The following is a 14,778-nucleotide window of genomic DNA, read 5'->3' on the forward strand; positions in this document are numbered from 1 at the left end:
TAATGGTAAACTTGTAGATGGAAGATGGGCACCTCTCGGACTCCGCAGATAAGCCTTGTGACTCTCCCGCAGCAACATATAATATAAAGAAAAAATCTAGTGCTCTCTGTATGACTAGTAAAAGGTAACATTTATTAAAAGTCGGGTACTCACATAAATAGCACTTAGTCCAAGTGCTAGGATATCAAGCATAAAAAAAAAAAACTGGTAACAGCAAAGCTGGTAAGGTGGTCGTAGTGACATTAAGATAAACTCCCGCACGCGTATCGTCCATAGGACTTCCTCAGCGATAATGGAGTATCGAAATGCCACTGTAGTTTAAATAGATAGCCCCTTATCACACTCACCTGTGTAATTAGAGAACGAGCGGTAGGCATCCAATCAGGACGCACCACTCACTAACAGGAAGTGTGTATCCAGAGAGGTTGCCATAGCGATCACTGGAGCGCGTCATGCAGCGAGGAACCCCTTATCACACTCACCTGTGTGGTTAGAGAACGAGCGGTAGGCATCCAATCAGGACGCACCACTCACTAATAGGAAGTGTGTATCCAGAGAGGTTGCCATAGCGATCACTGAAGCGCGTCATGCAGCGAGAAGCCTGTATGGCAATCCGACTGTGTATTAAAAAGAACCGAGCGGTAAGCGTCCTATCAGAACGCACCCCTCGGGCATAGGAGGAGTTTGATAGGCTATCTCCATAATGGTCATTGCGACGGCGCAACGGCATGTCGACGTGACGGCGGATCACATGACCACGCGCCTCAGAAGATACCTCCCACCTCGGACAGACGTAAACAGAGCTAAGATATGTTTACATGTAACCATGGTGATCCGGCGTTACGTCCGCAAAGCGGCAACACTCACGCCAGTCATCCTCACATTATACCGCCTTCCCAGAGGCAGAGTAAACATACAGCCTTCGGCGTGTGTGGTTGTCACAGCAGCCAAAAAATGTGTGGGCTGGGTGTATTTGGTCTCCAGCAGTGATGTGGTGTACACCCAGCCCACACATTTTTTGGCTGCTGTGACAACCACACACGCCGAAGGCTGTATGTTTACTCTGCCTCTGGGAAGGCGGTATAATGTGAGGATGACTGGCGTGAGTGTTGCCGCTTTGCGGACGTAACGCCGGATCACCATGGTTACATGTAAACATATCTTAGCTCTGTTTACGTCTGTCCGAGGTGGGAGGTATCTTCTGAGGCGCGTGGTCATGTGATCCGCCGTCACGTCGACATGCCGTTGCGCCGTCGCAATGACCATTATGGAGATAGCCTATCAAACTCCTCCTATGCCCGAGGGGTGCGTTCTGATAGGACGCTTACCGCTCGGTTCTTTTTAATACACAGTCGGATTGCCATACAGGCTTCTCGCTGCATGACGCGCTTCAGTGATCGCTATGGCAACCTCTCTGGATACACACTTCCTATTAGTGAGTGGTGCGTCCTGATTGGATGCCTACCGCTCGTTCTCTAACCACACAGGTGAGTGTGATAAGGGGTTCCTCGCTGCATGACGCGCTCCAGTGATCGCTATGGCAACCTCTCTGGATACACACTTCCTGTTAGTGAGTGGTGCGTCCTGATTGGATGCCTACCGCTCGTTCTCTAATTACACAGGTGAGTGTGATAAGGGGCTATCTATTTAAACTACAGTGGCATTTCGATACTCCATTATCGCTGAGGAAGTCCTATGGACGATACGCGTGCGGGAGTTTATCTTAATGTCACTACGACCACCTTACCAGCTTTGCTGTTACCAGTTTTTTTTTTATGCTTGATATCCTAGCACTTGGACTAAGTGCTATTTATGTGAGTACCCGACTTTTAATAAATGTTACCTTTTACTAGTCATACAGAGAGCACTAGATTTTTTCTTTATATTATATGTTGCTGCGGGAGAGTCACAAGGCTTATCTGCGGAGTCCGAGAGGTGCCCATCTTCCATCTACAAGTTTACCATTACCACCGGAGGTGGTGAAAGCTCTCATGACCTTCCTGTTAGTTCAGGGGTCTATTAAGCAAGGTGAGCAGTTTGGCTAAACAAATGGTGTGAGCACGGACCAGGGATCACCTTAAACTTTTGCATGAAGCACCCTTTATCACCAGTGACGTCTGCGTGCCTCTTTATTTACATGTGTTTCAATCCATGAACATATGAACTGTATTGAACTTTTTATTTTGTAACTTTAGCGCTGCACTTATTTATTTATTTAAATAGGGGAAGACAGAATGAAAGTTGATCATGGTGCATGAGGGCAGACGAGGTGGAGAAAGAGATGATTGAAGTTGGGTGGTGGATGTGGCTACTAGTCATAAAGTGGGTGGAAGAGGTAGGGCCGGAGGTCACCATGGAAAGTAGGGTAAGGATAGAGAAAGCAGATTGACAGCTGACTTGGGGGAGGTGGCGAATACATTGAAGAGGCATAATGACAGCTCAAGTTGACCAGGGGGGTAAACAAATGGTATAGTGGTGACTACAAAGAGCAAGGAGTGGAGTTGTAATACAGAAGTGTCAGCTGGCCATGGAATATCAAGAGGTAAGGAGATAGGAGCTGATTGCAGGCCTGGGGAGGAAAGTACTGAAGCAGACCATGGAATGATCATAAATGGAAGTAAGAGAGAGAAGGAGTCATGAGATCATATTGTAGACATGGGAACGAGAAGGGGTTTGGCTTGGAGAATGAGTCTTCAGCTTTGTGTTGGCTTTTTGAATAAGTCCACATGTGTCACCTACAGCCCAAAACCCCATTATGGAAGGTATGTGACAGTGAAGATACCATCCAGGGCAAGGAAAGAAATTGGTAACCAGTATTCCACCTAAACAGAACATTAGGCAGGATTCCTGTATGAGCAGTGAGAAGCCTCATGTTGTAGACACCCCTGTAATCTGGGAAAATAGCCCACTGAGATCTTTAGAGCTGGCCAGGCATGAGACACACATCTTGTTAGTTTTTATATGTGAAAGATTCTAGAGAAACTTGAAGAAAGCATTTACACAAATTTATTCTTCTTTCCCATTCCAGCCAAAAGTCGAGCCAGTGGACAGCTCCAAGACTGCTGCAAAACCGACTCCTCAGCCAGTCAGAGCACCACAGGCTCCAGCACCAGGGCCTGCTGCAGGTAAGCTGATGGCATGCCTTAAACCCAGATAGCAAGGATAACTTGCCACAGATATGGGGCAGTGTTGAAGTGTTACATAGTAGGTGAGGTTGAAAAAAGACACAAGTCCATCAAGTCCAACCTATGTGCGTGATTATATGTCAGTATTACATTGTATATCCCTGTATGTTGCGGTCGTTCAGGTGCTTATCTAATAGTTTTTTGAAGCAATCGATGTTCCCTGCTGAGACCACCGTCTGTGGAAGGGAATTCCACATCCTCGCCGCTCTTACACTAAAGAACCCTCTGCGTAGTTTAAGGTTAAACCTCTTTTCTTCTAGTTTTAATGAGTGGCCACGTGTCTTGTTAAACTCCCTTCCGCGAAAAAGTTTTATCCCTATTGTGCGGTCACCAGTACGGTATTAGTATATTGAAATCATATCCCCTCTCAAGCGTCTCTTCTCCAGAGAGAATAAGTTCAGTGCTCGCAACCTTTCCTCATAACTTACTTCCTCCAGACCCTTTATTAGCTTTGTTGCCCTTCTTTGTACTCACTCCATTTCCAGTACATCCTTCCTGAGGACTGGTGCCTAGAACTGGACAGCATACTCCAGGTGCGGCCGGACCAGAGTCTTGTAGAACGGGAGAATTATCGTTTTATCTCTGGAGTTGATCCCCTTTTTAATGCATGCCAATATTCTGTTTGCTTTGTTAGCAGCAGCTTGGCATTGCATGCAATTGCTGAGCCTATCATCTACCAGGACCCCGAGGTCCTTTTCCATCCTAGATTCCCCCAGAGGTTCTCCCCCCAGTGTATAGATTGCATTCATATTTTTGCCACCCAAATGCATCATTTTACATTTTCTGCATGCCATGTAGTTGCCCACCCCATTCATTTGTTCAGATCTTTTTGCAAGGTTTCCACATTCTGCGGAGAAGTTATCGCCCTGCTTAGCTTGGTATCATCCGCAAATACAGAGATTGAACTGTTTCCCCCATCCTCCAGGTCGTTTATGAACAAATTAAACAGGATTGGTCCCAGCACAGAACCCTGGGGGACTCCACTACCCACCCCTGACCATTCTGAGTACTCCCCATTTATCACCACCCTCTGAACTTGCCCTTGTAGCCAGCTTTCAATCCATGTACTCACCCTATGGTCCATGCCAATGGACCTTATTTTGTACAGTAAACATTTACGGGGAACTGTGTCAAATGCTTTTGCAAAATCCAGATACACCACGTCTACGGGCCTTCCTTTATTAACCTTCTATGAGGTGGTGAGTTGCCATCTTTTTCGCAAGAACATTTCTTCATGAATCCATGCTGATTACTGCTAATGATACCGTTTTCATTACTAAAATCTTGTATATAGTCCCTTATCATCCCCTCCAAGAGCTTGCATACTATTGATGTTAGGCTAACTGGTCTGTAAGTCTGGTAACTTGCTGCACATTTGCACTGGCAAGTTTTACACTTGCAGAGCACTTGAAGCACACGTTCTAGTTGACACTTTTCCAATTTGTAGCAATTTTTTGTGGCAAGTCTCTAGGAAGAGCAAATTTGCAGTGATGAGTCTACAGCAAGAGCTCTGGAAGTCTACAGCAGTGACCCCCAGTGGTGGGATGACTATACTGCACAACATAACTGAACCAGAACTTGCAGCAGACTTGCAGAATGTTTGCAAAGAAAGTTAATCTGGAGTCATGCAATGCGGACTTGCTGCAATTGTGCACCAAACTTGTAAAGCCTGGCAAGTCTAGCAAGAGCTTAGCAAGTCATTTTCAAACTTGCAGCACAATTACTTGCTATCTGGGCAGGGGTTGAATTACTAAAGGCAGTTGCTTCTGAGCTTAGCAAATGAGATAAAGGTTCACTTTGCAAAGAATACCCAATTAGATGCAAGGAAAATTTTAAAAAACAGCATTTTTTCTTGCACATGATTGGATGATGGACGTCAGCAGAGCTTCACCTCATTTACTAAGCATTTGGAGCAACTGCACAAGGCATAGTGCACAGTCCTTTTGTAAATCAACCTCACAGTGTCAACAGGGGAATATCACCTGCCGAGCAATTGTCTTCTCCCGGGGGGAGAGAAGACAGTGATTATCGCAGCGATAATTGTAAGTGAATACGGCAGGTTGGTTGTCCCCAAGTTGATCGATCAATTGATTGTTCGAACCGTGTATGGCCGGCCTTAGGCTATTTGATCACTGAGGCGCTTTTCAGGTGTTTTTGTGGTAAAAATAGCGCCTGTAAAGCACCTGAAAAGCACCTTGGCTATGTCCTGAAGAAGCCTAGCGGCAAAACGCGTAGACATACAAGGGCTCACTGCACTTAAGCATAGATGCATATTTTTCATACTTTTATCCAATTTGATTTTTCTATGTAATTGTTAACTTTAATAAATTTGATTGTTTATAGTATGTCTCTCTTCCATTGTTTCTTAGCCTAAAAAGTCCGCCCTTTTGGTAATACTCTGTACTACCCCTTTTCCTTCTCCAATATTTATGGACGTGGCTGTTCATTGTGCACTTTTTATAGTTGTTCACCTGAAAAGCACCTCTCATACCTCCCCAGTGTGAAAGTCTGAGTGCTTTCACACTCGGGCGGTGCGCTTGCAGGACGGGAAAAACAGATTCTGCAAGCAGCATCTTTGGGGCGGTGCGGGAGCGGTGTATACATCTCTCCTAAACCGCCCCTGCCATCGAAGTCAATGGGCAGCGGTGCTTTTCAGGCGCTTTTTACCCTTTCCTCGGGTGCTAGCGGGGGTTTAAAGTGCCCCGCTAGTGGCCGAAAAGCACCGTTACAACTGCGGTAAAGCGCACGCTAAAACTAGCAACGCGGCCCACGCCCCAGTGTGGAAGGGGTTTTAAGCTGTGTACACACGATCGGATTTTGTGACGGGAAATGTGTGACGACAGGCTGTTGGCTGGATAATCTGACCGTGTGTACGCTCCATCGAGCAATTGTTGTCGGATTTTCTGCGGACAAATTTTGGATGGCGGGTTTTAAAATTTTCCGCGGACAAATGTGTGTTGTCGGATTTTTCGAGCGCGTGTACACAAGTCCGTCAGATAAAAGTCCAAAGTACAAACACGCATGCTCGGAAGCAAGGACGAGCCGGAAGCGGTCAGTCTTGTAAACTAACGCTCGTAATGGAGAATTAACATTCGTGACACTGAAAATTATGAAATCTCCAATTCTCTTCTTCTTTAATGGGATAATAATGAAGCCGCTTTGCTGGTGATACTGATGGAGTTATTGCAAACAAATTTTCAAAGGCTTTTTTTTTCTAGTGATATCAAGAATAATATTATTATGCTTTTTTTAATTTTTATTTGGTCAAGTTACCACAACACCATTATCCCGTAGTTTTTAAGATCAAAGATACAACTATGTTGGTGTCCCTTGTCAATGTTACATTGTATTTTATAAAATGTAACTGCCGACTCCCAAACTGTCATTTGAAGTAAAACACATAGCCAAGTATTATTCTACAAATTGTTTTATTGTGCATTAAAAAAAGAAAACAAATAAAATTAGACATGCTATCTGCCAATAGAATTTAACCAAAAAGTGCATTCTATGCATCCAAAAATATAGAAAATATACCAAATCAAATCATTATTATCCAACCAAAAAAATAAAATAAAAGCCTGAGCCTCATGCATGTGTCCTGCTTCCTAATATAGGGGGGTCAGCAATGCCAAGAGTTGGTGAAAGCAGGGGTTCGTCATCCGGAGATAATTCCGAAAATCATCCGGATTATTCTCCTGGAGCTCCCGCAGCAAAGGCATATGACATATTTGGTCACCATTAATAAAGCAACCAATTTTTGGTCCAAGAAATCCTCCTGTTCCTGGACTGGACTTGGGTCAAAGCAATAACTCCAAGGCCAATAATAAATAACACGTTATCTCCTCCGATTCCACAACATGGTTGACGAACGGCCGTTCAGGAAGGAACTGAAAAGCGCGAAATGAAAAGTGCGAAATGAAAAGTGCGAATCGACACTCACCAAACTTCTACTAACATGAAATTAGCAGAAGGAGCCCAATGGGTGGCGCTAAAGAGCTGAAAAACAACGAAGTACGTCACTATGTTTGTAATTGTTAGCTGACAATTCCTTGCCGTTTGTATGCAAGACAAGTTTGGGCCAACGCCCTTCAGACAAAAGTCCGCGGTTTTGTTGGCCAACAATCCGATTGTGTGTACAAGGCTTTAGAGTCGCTTCCAGGGAGTGAGTTTTCCATTGTTAGGATCTTGTGACCACCTTTTATAACCCCCCCTCCCCCATATGATAAGTAGAAGAGAGAGGAAGGTGGATGGGGTGCATGTGGGAGATGTTGTACAGCCTTCTCAGCCTTCCACACTCTCTGACCTATCTGACATTTTTTTTCTCAGGTATAAAAACAGCCCAAAAGCCGATAACAATGCCTTCAGGAACGGCGGCAGGACAGTCCGGACCCGAAGGGGAGAGCATGTTCTCCAAAATTCTTCCTGGAGGTGCAGCTGAACAAGCAGGCAAACTTACTGACGGTAAAGCACAACAGGGACCCTTCAGTGTGGCCTGGAGGTAGCATGTGGGCTTTGTGATATAGGAGACACCATTTAATAGACGTGCACTGACAAAAAAATGTGTTTGTTTTAGTTTTCTTTTTATTCGTTTTTTTGCTTTTTTCGGAAATTCGAGAATTCAGAAATCCGAAAATACGGATTTTAAAATTTCCAAATTTCGACTTTCCACATTTTCAAATTTTCGAATTTCCGAATTTCGAATTTCTGAATTTTCAAATTTTTCGAATTCCGAATTTCCGAATTTTTGGAAATCCGAAAATTCGAAAATCTGAAGAAAAAAAAAGAAAATCAGTAAAATTTGAAATAATAACTAATAATAACTAACTATTAAATTATAGGTATTGGAATTTCCTTTCAAATGTGGCTGTTTGTGAATGTAACGAATACAAATTCGAAGTTAGAAAGAAGTTAGAAAGAAGTTACAAATTATCGGAAATAACGAATGCCGCATCTAAACAAATTAATAATAAATAATAATAATAAAAAGGTTTTATTATTATTATTGTTATTTATTATTATTAGATCGTTACGTTCCATTCGTTTAGATACGGCATTCGTTATTTCAGATAATTCGTAACTTCGGATAAATTCGTACTCGTAGTTACGTTCACTAACAGCCAAATTTGAAAGGAAATTCCAATACCTATAATTTAATATTTATTATTAGTTATTATTTCCGATTTTCGGGTTTTCGAATTTTCAGATTTTAATTCTTTTGAATTTTCAGATTTTCATTCTTATTTTTGGATTTTCAAATTTGCAAATTTTTGAATTTTCAAATTTATGAAATTTAGAATTTTCGAATTTCCGAAATTTCGAATTTCCAAAAATTTCGCATTTCCGAATTCAAATTTTCCAATTTCCGAAATTTGGAATTTCTGAAATTTCGAAATTCCGGAATTTCCAATTTCCGAAATTTCCAATTTCCGAAATTTCAAATCTCTGAAATTTCAAATTTTCCAATTTCCGAAATTCAAAATTTCCAAAATTCGGAACTTCCGAAATTCGGAATTTCGGTAATTTCAAATTTTGGGAAATTTGAAGATTCAGAAATTTGAAAATTCGAAATTTGGAAATTCGAAATTTCGGAAATTTGAAATTTGGAAATTCGAAATTTCAGAAATTCGAAATTTCAGAAATTGAAAAATTCGGAAATTGACATTTCGGAATTAACGTATTTGTCAAAATTCGTTAAAAAACGAATTCAGAACTAAACAAATTGCACATGTCTACCATTTAATCCTTTTATTGCATTATTACATACAACAAGCATACATACCTGCAGCCAAGAAAAGATCGACTCATGTATTTGGATATGTGGTTGCCATCATCCCTTGTATATTAAAACAGTATAGATAAACCTCTGTTGTGGGATTTTTAACGGAACAAATAAACAAATATAGTTATATAAAATTAATATTAGTACAAAAATAACTTGCAAATAATTCCGTAAAAAAATCTTGAAGATATACCTTACATACATTACAAAAATATTAAAACCATTTGTCACAAGGAAGAACAATGATACTGTCCGCAAAATTTTCAGGGACCCCCAGATGCAACTGGTGGTAGCGAAAAAGGGCGGTTGATCCAACGCGTTTCAAATGCAATAAATTTTACAATCTTCATCAGGGATATATTGTATCATTGTCTATAATAGAGCAAAAAGATTTCTTTAGTTTATAGATCACTTAAACGCACATCACATTTCATGTATACCAATGTAATTTATAGATGCATGATAACTTCTTAATTCATAGTCTAACTAGTGGATACATTCCCCATGGTCTCAGGAAGGGGGGGTTCCCAAAATCTGCAAATGAAGCCCCTCGTAGATCCTCTACAGGACGGCATCTGCTTCTTAATATAGGGGGTCAACAATGCCAAGAGTTGGTGAAAGCAGGGGTCCGTCATCCGGAGATAATTCCGAAAATTATCCGGATTATTCTCCTGGAGCTCCCGCAGCAAAGGCATATGATATAATTGGTCACAACTAATAAAGCAACCAATTTTTGGTCCAAGAAATCCTCCTCCTCCTGGCCATCTGGCCGTCCTGTAGAGGATCTATGAGGGCTTCTCCCGTTCCACCACATCCCAAAGGTGCTCTATTGGATGAGATGTGGTGAGTGTGGAGGCCATTGGAGTACAGTGACCTCATTGTCCAGTGGTGAGATGATTGGAGCTTTGTGACATGGTGCATTATCCTGCTGGAAGGAGCCATCAGAAGATGGGGACACTGTAGTCATAAAGGGATGGACATGGTCAGCAACAATACTCAGGTCGGCCGTGGTGATTAATCAATGATCAATTGGTACTAAGGGGCCCAAAGTGTGCCAAGAAAATATCCCCCCCACCATTACACCCCCACCACCAGCCTGAACCAGTGATACAAGGCAGGATGGATCCATGCGCCAAATTCTGACCCCACCATCTGAATGTCTCAGCTGAAATCCAGACTCATCAGACCAGGCAACGTTTTTCCAATCTTCTATTGTCCAATTTTGGTGATCCTGTGCCAATTGTAGCCTCAGTTTCCTGTTCTTAGCTGACAGGAGTGGCACCCGGTGTGGTCTTCTGCTGCTGTAGCCCATCTGCTTCAAGGTTGGATGTGTTGTGCAGTCAGAGATGGTATTCTGCATACCTTGGGTGTAACGAGTGGTTGTTTGAGTTACTGTTGTCTTTCTATCATCTGGAACCAGTCTGCCCATTCTCCCCTGACCTCAACAAGGCATTTTCCTCCACACAACTGCCGCTCACTGGATATTTTCTCTTTTTCCCACCATTCTCTGTAATCCCAGAGAGATGGTTGTGTGTGAAAATCCCAGAAATACTCAGACCGGCCCGTCTGCCACCAACAACCATGCCACGTTCAAAGTCACTTAAATCCCCTTTCTTCCTCATTCTGATGCTCGGTTTCAACTTCAGCAAGTTGTCTTCACCACGTCTTGCTGCCATGTGATTGGCTGATTAGCATTTTGTGTTACCGAGCAATTGAACAGGTGTACCTAATAAAGTGGCCGGTTAATGTATATTTAAAAACAAGTGAACAGCGCTACTATACTTTACTTGTATACTTTAACGCTGAATATGTCTATAGTGCAAAATCATTTTTAAAGTGCAATTGTGCAATATGTAACCAACCATAAAATACATACGTCATATAAATCCCCTTTGCAAGTGAAAAAACATTAATCCAAAAAAACTGTAAATTCTACAAATGGTACAATAGGTAATAATACATCAAAAATAAATAAGACAAAGTGTCCCATATAAGAAAAAAATCCAGTCTAAAAAACAATAAAGGAAGTTCTTAAAGAACAAAAATGATGAATCCTTCAGTTCTTCTTCCTTATTCCACCATATCAGAGCTCTCTGCCACCAAATACACCAAATAAACTCACCAGAGAAAAAACGCTGGTAATTGTATAAACCAGCATGTAGTGCATGTGAATTTGGGGATAAGGATCTGCAACTCATCCCGGCTCAGTAGATCTCCTTTGCGAACTCTTCACATTGGCACACTGCATTATTCAACCATAAACCATGATCCAAAGGAGGAAGAAAAGGCTTACATAATGTAAAACTTTATTATATAAAAACATGCCAGAACACTTACTGTACATTTGTCAGTGTCTTAACTGACACTAGTATAACCGGCATGCGTGGCGATGTCACATACAAAAAAAACCCACTCTATGCGTTTCGTCATGACGTTCTTCATGGAAGAAACACGTATGGAGGGGTTTTGGACCTGACATCACCACGCACCTGAGAATGCGGCCGGAGTCGACTCGGCTATATAATAGAGTTCGCTTTACTAGTGTAATGTAAGTGTTCTTCTGGGATGTATGGTTGGTTACATATTGCACTTTAAATATTATTTTGCACTATAGACATATTCAGTTTTAAAGAGGAGGTAGCAACTTTCTTCACTTGATTTTAAAAGTAAAACAGTTTACACATTAATTAATTTATTAATCATCGAGCTGGAAACCCTGTAGATCAGGGGTCTCAAACCGGCGGCCCTCCAACTGTTGCGGAACTACAAGTCCCATCGTGCCTCTGCCTATGGGAGTCATGCTTGTAACTGTCAGCCTGGCAAAGCCTCATGGGACTTGTAGTTCTGCAACAGCTGGAGGTCCGCTAGTTTGAGACCCTTGCTGTAGATCTTTTAGTTATAACTTTGGCCTCCAGCCAGGTCACATGAACCTTTCATAGTCAGCCCAAGGACGGCTCACATAGAGTACAGGGAGCAGGAACATCATTCTCTGACAGACATAGAACATCCATGGCAGAACTTATATTCTCAGCTCAGGCTGAGCCTCTGACACAACACAGGACATGGTGCTAGACATGTGCAATTCATTTAGTTCCAAATTAGTTTTTAACGAATTTTGACAAATTAGTTCATTCCGAAAATTTAGGATTTCGGAAATTGGAAAATTCGAAATTTCGGAAATTCAAAATTCGGAAATTCGAAATTTCAGAAATTTGAAAATTCAAATTCGGAAGTTCGGAAATTCAAAATTTCAGAAATTCGATATGAGGAAATTCTAAACTTCAGAAATTTGAAAATCCCAAAATAAGAATAAAAATTCAAAAGAACGAAAATCCGAAAATTCGAAAACTCGAAAATCTGAAATAACTAACTAATAATAACTATTAAATTATAGGTATTGGAATTTCCTTTCAAATTTGGCTGTTAGTGAACGTAACGAGTACGAATTTATCCGAAGTTACTAATCTGAAATAACGAATGCCGTATCTAAAAGAATGGAACGTAACGATCTAATAATAAAAATAAATAACAATAATAATAATAAAACCTTTTTATTATTATTATTTATTATTAATTTGTTCCATTCTATTTGTTTAGATGCGACATTCGTTATTTCGGATAATTCGTAACTTCAGATAAATTTGTATTCGTTACGTTCACTAACAGCCAAATTTGAAAGGAAATTCCAATACCTATAATTTAATAGTTAGTAATTATTAGTTAGTTATTATTTTGAATTTTACTGATTTTCTTTCTTTTTTTCAGATTTTCAAATTTTTGGATTTTCGAATTCTGCAAATTCGGAAATGCAGACTTCAAAAATTCGGAAATTCAAAATTCGGAAATTTGAACATTCGGAAATTTGAAATTCGGAAATTTGAAATTCGGAAATTTGAAATTCGAAGTTCGGAAATCCGAGAATTCGAAAATTCAGATTTTCGAATTTCCGAATTCCAAATTTTCGAACTTCCGAAAAAAGCAAAAGAAAAGAATGAAACGAAAACTAACACATTTTTGTTCAGTGCACATGTCTACATGGTGCATTGTCAGTATTACATAACATGTAAATATGTAACATGAACCATTATTCTTGTGTGACACTCTTTTGCCTTTTATTCCACAGCCGTGTCTGCGTTCGGCAAGAAGTTTTCATCATTTTGGTAAAAGAGCTCTGTAAGGTGAGTTACAGGTTTGTAATGTAAGGCCAATTCTGTCATATATGTAAAAAATCTGCATTTTTTTTTGCTAGAAACCCCCCCCAAACATTAAACTGGCAGTAACGCACACAGAACTATATGGCATTAAACTGGCAGTAACGCACACAAAACTATATGGCGTTAAACTGGCAGTAACGCACACAAATCGATATGGAGTTAAACTGGCAGTAACGCACACAGAACTATATGGCGTTAAACTGGCAGTAACACATGCAAAACTATAGCGTTAAACTGGCAGTAACGCACACAAAACTATATGGCGTTAAACTGGCAGTAACACACACAGAACTAAATGGTGTTAAACTGGCAGTAACGCACAAAACTATATGGCGTTAAACTGGCAGTAACACACACAGAACTATATGGCATTAAACTGGCAATATCGCACACAGAAGTAAATGTTAAACTGGCAGTAACGCACACAGAGCTATATGGCGTTAAACTGGTAGTAACGCACAAAATCTATATGGCGTTAAACTGGCAGTAACTCACACAGAACTATATTACGTTAAACTGGCAGTAACGCACGCAAAACTATATGGCGTTAAACTGGCAGTAACACACGCAGAACTATATGGCGTTAAACTAGCAGTAACGCACGCAAAACTATATGGCGTTAAACTGGCAGTAACGCACGCAAAACTATATGGCGTAAAAAAACTGGCAGTAATGCACGCAAAACTATATGGCGTTAAACTGGCAGTAACGCACACAGAAGTAAATGGCGTTAAACTGGCAGTAATGCACAAAACGATATGGCGTTAAACTGGCAGTAACGCACAGAACTATATGGAATTAAACTGGCAGTAACGCACGCAAAACGATATGGCGTTAAACTGGCAGTAACGCACACAGAACTTTATGGTGTTAAACTTGCAGTAACGCACGCAAAACTATATGGCGTTAAACTGGCAGTAATGCACACAGAACTATATGGCGTTAAGCTGGCAGTAACGCATGCAAAATGATATGGCGTTAAACTGGCAGTAACGCACACAGAGGTAAATGGCATTAAACTGGCAGTAATGCACACTGAAGTAAATGACGTCAAACTGGCAGTAATGCAATCAAATAGACGGTGTTCAACCGTCACTACACTGACGCTATCTGAAATGTCCCTGCTCTAGCTATACACTAATGTCAAGATTACTCACACGGTCTCACTACACTACAGTGAAACTATCTGAGCTGTCCCTACTCTAGCTGCACACTATGCAAAGCTGAATGATGGTCCTCCTCACTACACTCACACTATCCCTAGACTGACACTAAACCAATATTCTACACTGACAATTGAAGCAAAATAGCACAGTATAGCACACTAACTAACTAATAGCCACCTAACAGAGCCCTGTTCTATCTCTCTCCACGCCGGAATCACTCTGAAAATGGCTGCCATTGAAAGAATACTTTTATACTGTGGGGCGGGAATGAGCCATGAGTAGATAAAGTCATGATGACAGTGTCCAATCAGGACAGTGCTCTGTGCCCTGATTGGCTGAAGCTTCCACTGCCTTAGCCAATCAGGCCTTAAAATGCACTGTTCAGCGCCGCAATCCATTGTGGTCGGTTCAGGGGGGCCGAACAAAGAGTTGAA

At 41.2% G+C, this 14,778-nt stretch overlaps 1 protein-coding gene across 1 annotated transcript in view; it reads left to right on the forward strand.

Moving 5' to 3' along the window:
* BSN (bassoon presynaptic cytomatrix protein) overlaps positions 1-14,778 on the forward strand; it is a 192,308-nt gene that overhangs the window by 162,557 nt on the left and 14,973 nt on the right. The window contains exons 8-10 of the mRNA XM_073591704.1: positions 3,029-3,125; positions 7,512-7,646; positions 13,088-13,142. Of these exons, the coding sequence (XP_073447805.1) occupies positions 3,029-3,125; positions 7,512-7,646; positions 13,088-13,128 (273 nt within the window). The 3' untranslated portion in view covers positions 13,129-13,142. The remainder of the gene's footprint in view (positions 1-3,028; positions 3,126-7,511; positions 7,647-13,087; positions 13,143-14,778) is intronic.

Source organism: Aquarana catesbeiana, linkage group LG07, assembly GCF_042186555.1.
Source record: "Aquarana catesbeiana isolate 2022-GZ linkage group LG07, ASM4218655v1, whole genome shotgun sequence".
Taxonomy (NCBI): Eukaryota; Metazoa; Chordata; class Amphibia; order Anura; family Ranidae; genus Aquarana; species Aquarana catesbeiana.